This window comes from Harpegnathos saltator, unplaced genomic scaffold (assembly GCF_003227715.2).
Source record: "Harpegnathos saltator strain DR-91 unplaced genomic scaffold, Hsal_v8.6 scaffold774, whole genome shotgun sequence".
Taxonomy (NCBI): Eukaryota; Metazoa; Arthropoda; class Insecta; order Hymenoptera; family Formicidae; genus Harpegnathos; species Harpegnathos saltator.
Window position 1 is genome coordinate 187,850 of NW_020230620.1, and position 4,651 is coordinate 192,500.

At 39.9% G+C, this 4,651-nt stretch overlaps 1 protein-coding gene across 1 annotated transcript in view; it reads right to left on the bottom strand.

Annotated features, from left to right (window-relative positions):
• The window catches only part of LOC105191415 (O-acyltransferase like protein), a 10,152-nt gene continuing 5,501 nt past the window's right edge, over positions 1-4,651 (bottom strand). Inside the window, exons 6-13 of the mRNA XM_011154842.3 lie at positions 4,621-4,651; positions 4,277-4,443; positions 3,782-3,950; positions 3,194-3,390; positions 2,310-2,442; positions 1,746-1,935; positions 1,531-1,673; positions 1-1,166 (exon numbers count right to left, since the gene is read on the bottom strand). The exon at positions 4,621-4,651 is cut by the window's right edge and continues 151 nt beyond it. Coding sequence (XP_011153144.1) covers positions 636-1,166; positions 1,531-1,673; positions 1,746-1,935; positions 2,310-2,442; positions 3,194-3,390; positions 3,782-3,950; positions 4,277-4,443; positions 4,621-4,651 — 1,561 coding nt within the window. The 3' untranslated portion in view covers positions 1-635. The remainder of the gene's footprint in view (positions 1,167-1,530; positions 1,674-1,745; positions 1,936-2,309; positions 2,443-3,193; positions 3,391-3,781; positions 3,951-4,276; positions 4,444-4,620) is intronic.

Here is a 4,651-nt window from a genome sequence, read left to right on the forward strand (position 1 = left end):
AGATACAAGTAGAGAAAAAGATAAATTTGGATTTCGTAGGGAAGGGGGAGGGAGAATTTCCAGATTGTATTATATTTCACAAGGCGTATCACTGCGAACACGTTGTTGTGGCTCAACGGCCACAATATTATCGAATAGTGGTCAATCAGTATTCAATATTAGGTAGTCAGAATATTAGATACTATCTCGTAGCAGCGGTGATTAGTGCGTATAGCATTTTCTCACTTCCTCCCGCTCTCTCTCTCTCTCTCTCTCTCTCTCTCTCTCGAAAAATTAAAAACCAAAATAGTTGATACGACATCCGTTGTTAAGAATATCAATTACAAATAAAGTAAATGAATATTACCCACGATTTTTAATATCACAATATCCAGATATATCCGAAACTATTCAATTCACTGCTGAGATAGCAATTCTTCTCTATCAATCTTACGAATACGCTGCCTGACATCAATTAAAAAATATTACTTCTCTCAGTCAAGAGAGAGAACTTAATTCCCGAAAATTAATCAAATTCTCTAGAAAAAGAAACTCTCTCATCGAGAGCCATTAAACTTGAGATGCAAGAGTGTCCAAGTTGTTCCATCATGTTAAAAAAAAAGCCAATTTCAATTGTCAATCGCGATTTTACGCCGTCAATTTCTGCAGGTAGCAGGACCGGTATCAATAGATCCTAATTCTCTCCCAAATGAAGTCATTTTCCGTCGTTCGTTGAAGAACTGATAAAAATTAAGATAACTCTTAATCTCTCTCTTATCGGGGTTTACATTCGAGTACTTGTCGCGCTCGTGATTATTCGAACTAATGGCATAAACTTGACCGTGATCCTTCTCTGTCTCCTCGTTGACGCCGTGCTCTGTGTGCTCGTTAAGCTGACTCTCTGTAGTGCACTTCTCTAGTACATTCCCCATAACACTGTAATGGCTGACTGTAATAGAGTCTGTGTCGAAGTTAAGCTTGTCGTCCGCGACCGATGGTTTCTCTCTCGATTGGCAAATGTCTCTTCCAGATTCCACGGAACCGTAACGTTTCGTCTGACTCCACGCTTTCGTTTTTCCGCGCCCCGAAAGAATCTGGTCGAGAGTCATGAAGGGTATCTCGAAGCAGAGGGTCCACAGCACGGACAGCATCATCGTGAAAACCAAATTGGCAAAAAACGCACGTGCCTGACACAATTGAAACGAAGCTCATCATTTCGCAGGTTCGGCAAGCTCATCATCTCGCATTCTCGCCATTTATCTCGACTATTATTCGAGAATTAACGTTTCAGAGGTAGTAGATTAAGATATCAAGTTGTTGCATATAAAATATGCGGACAGATCGAGGTGCATTATAACGAAATTGATTTTCATAACGCGATTTTCCTAACGAGAATAACGCTTCATAACGTTTTTAAGAAAATTGTAAACGACTGGCTCAATTGTTTCATCCTCATTTATCAGTTGATCTTGATCTTTTCTTTTCTTTTCTTTCCCACCTAATTATCCCTGTTGTGAAATCTACCGAGTATCCCTACACTTTCGTACTCACCACGTTCATCGGTGTTAAAATGTCACTGGTTCGAACACTTCCGATATCGGACAGCATAAACACATAATGAGAGAGATAAGCGCAGTAGCTCAATTTGCGAAACGGTAACCATCCATGCCAAGAGAGAAAATGATTCACGGGACCTTGAAAAGAGACAAATAATTGTAGCGCAGTGTTTAGTTTCTTCGTCATCATCTTGATCTCACGACGATCACCTGAGTATCCGTGCACGCAGCAGAAGATGATCCAAGAAATCGCCAACACAAAGACTTGTCGGTGGAAACCGGCATAGAAACTCGCTTCCAGCCTATTGTATACGTAAGTGTCCATGTACATATTACGTGGTCCGAAAACGACCAGCAAGCCCGCCGCAGTTGTCACGAGCCAGCCACAAGTTACATGCCACTGTGCATAACGTGTACGAAACAATATTGTAGCGCACGATTTATTCTTCTCTCCTCAAAGACGAGATGCGTTTAATAGTTAGTTAACAGAAGCAAGCACAAGACGTGTATTATTTAACGTGTTATTACACACGGAATATATTTATATGAGGATGAGGATGGTGATGATCGCGATATCTTTACGAAACAACAATTTATCAAATTGCAGAGCATGGATAAAGACAGAACCTTCGTATGATAGCACAATTCTTTCGCACGCCAAGTGCTTTTGTGACTGGAACATTGAGGATGTGTGTGTGTGTGTGTGTGTGTGTGTGTGTGTGTTATACGTTAAAATGAAAGTACTAAAATTATTAGCGCAAATAGCATACTTACGGCATGCAATTTAATGTCGCAAGATCGTGTCTTGTGCAACAAGTAGCCGAGACCTAACCCGATAAGGTAAGAACCGAATCTGTTGTAGACCCTTGTATAAATCTTGAGGAAAACATTGACTACATCGTCCTGTCTGTGAAACACAACATCCCGTTGACACCATCTTAATTAACGTCTGATAGCCAAACAATTTTGCGCGACTTTTTGTTATAGAGTCAACATAATATATAATAATCAATTAGTGTATTAGTTCTAAAGTCGCACAAGTCTTCATGGTTGTTTGGTAACTGACCAACTGGTATAAAAACAAAGTGCAAAATATGAAAAACTTCACTTGAACTTTTATGACACATATCATGAGATGATCATAGATTATAAAACTTGGTGAAAAATCATTTTGTAAATCAAGCCGATATGATGATATCGATATAATAAAAAATAAAAATGACACCGACGAAAAGAGGAAAGCTGCGAGAGCATATCAATTGGGCAAGTGCAAAAGTTTTGATGGATCCTTCAAAGATGTGACTGACGATGAGTTTTATAGCAGCATTCGTATAAATATAGATGCATAATTAATATGCTAAAGAGGTAATAAAAAAACAATGACGGTTACTTGATAAGATGAATAATTAATTTTAACAAAATTACTTTGTCCACATTATTTTTTTATTATGATGAAATCCATCAAAACTTTTGCACTCGCCGAATATCATACCGAAAGAGAAGGATTCTCGCAGAGAAAACCGAATCAAAATGATAAAAGCGAAAATCGATTATAATGCTTGATAACTATCAAATATTTTACACACACACACACACACACACACACTCAGCCGAAACATATTTTCTGAAAGAAAATGCTATTGACATTCTATACTCACTGCTTGTAGTAGAGCATTGTGCCCGTTAGACTGTAAATATAAGTTACAGCAAAGGGTAATAATATCGAGACAAACAAGGCAAGACCGAATATAATGGCGAAGACGAGCTTCCTGAATTTGAGCATAGGGTACAGAATAAGCGGCGACAGCCAGAAAAGTTGCATGTCGGTTGACAGGTACCAAGATTGGGACATGCACTAGAAGCAAACGTAAGAAAAGAGTTGTATCTTCGTAGAGTATGTAAAAAAGCGAGTATCTGAGATGATAATAAATCAATGGAGGAAAGAAGAATAGTGTGAATGGTGCGGCAATATTTTCAAAGCGAAAGAATAATTTCGCGCGAATACGCGCGCACTCGATAGTTTTTGCAGACTGTCCTCTCTTTAGCGATCTCGCTATTCGCATCAGTTCGCGTCAGGATGTATGAAAAAATATACGAAGAGAGAAACTGTTAATCGTTTAATAAGACAGAGCAGCAACTGAGTTGTGCCTGAGACGTACAATAAATAGTAGCAATCAAGATTACAGCAAGATGCTACACGATGCCAAAGAGAAGTATCAAGATAAAAACGGTATCAATTAACTCACAATGTTCTCCACGTTGACGTAGTTATTGATGTAGAGCAAATTGGTCCACCAATTGTCACGACAGATATTTTTGTTGAGACCAACCCAGGTGTTCCAATATATGCCAGTACCAAATTTGTCGAACAAAGTTGCGTAGAAACCAATCATCATCGCATAAGCCGGCGTCAATCTGACGAAAAAGAAGAGAGATTTTTGAAGTAAAAAGTCGTTGCTTAACCAAAGGTATCGATAAGAGGTGATCAGTGGAGGTGAGTCGGAAGAATAAATGTAAATTTGTTTGTCTACTCGACAGACTCGTGTGCGTGCGTACGTGTAGCACGTAAGCGCGCGCATATGTGTGTGTGTGTGTGTGTGTGTGTGTGTGTGTGTGTGTGTGTGTGTGTGTGTGTGTGTGTGTGTGTGTGTGTGTGTGTGTGTGTGTGTGTGTGTGTGTGTGTGTGTGTGTGTGTGTGTGTGTGTGTGTGTGTGTGAGAAAGTTGATCGAGACGAATATACCTGACGTAACGATGCACGTAACGGTCGATCGCATTGAAGCGCCAGTTGATGTTTCGCTCCTTCCTCGACAGCTCGGTGTAAGCGAGCAGGATGCCGCTTATCAGGAAAAACGTGTCTGTCACGATGTTCGCGTTAAGCACCAGCATGTTGCTCCAATCGTAATGCATCTTTCGGCGACAAAAATCATACTTCGTCAACGGCCGCGCGATTCGATTCGACAGGAATTGGTAAAATTTTGCACGCATTGTCAACCGACCTCGATGCTGATTTCATGCGTATCGCGTGATATGATTCAACGTAAAAGGGAAATTCTATCGGAAGAGAAAAAAAATGCAAACACTCACTCGCGGCACTTGTGTGAGATTTATTTTGACA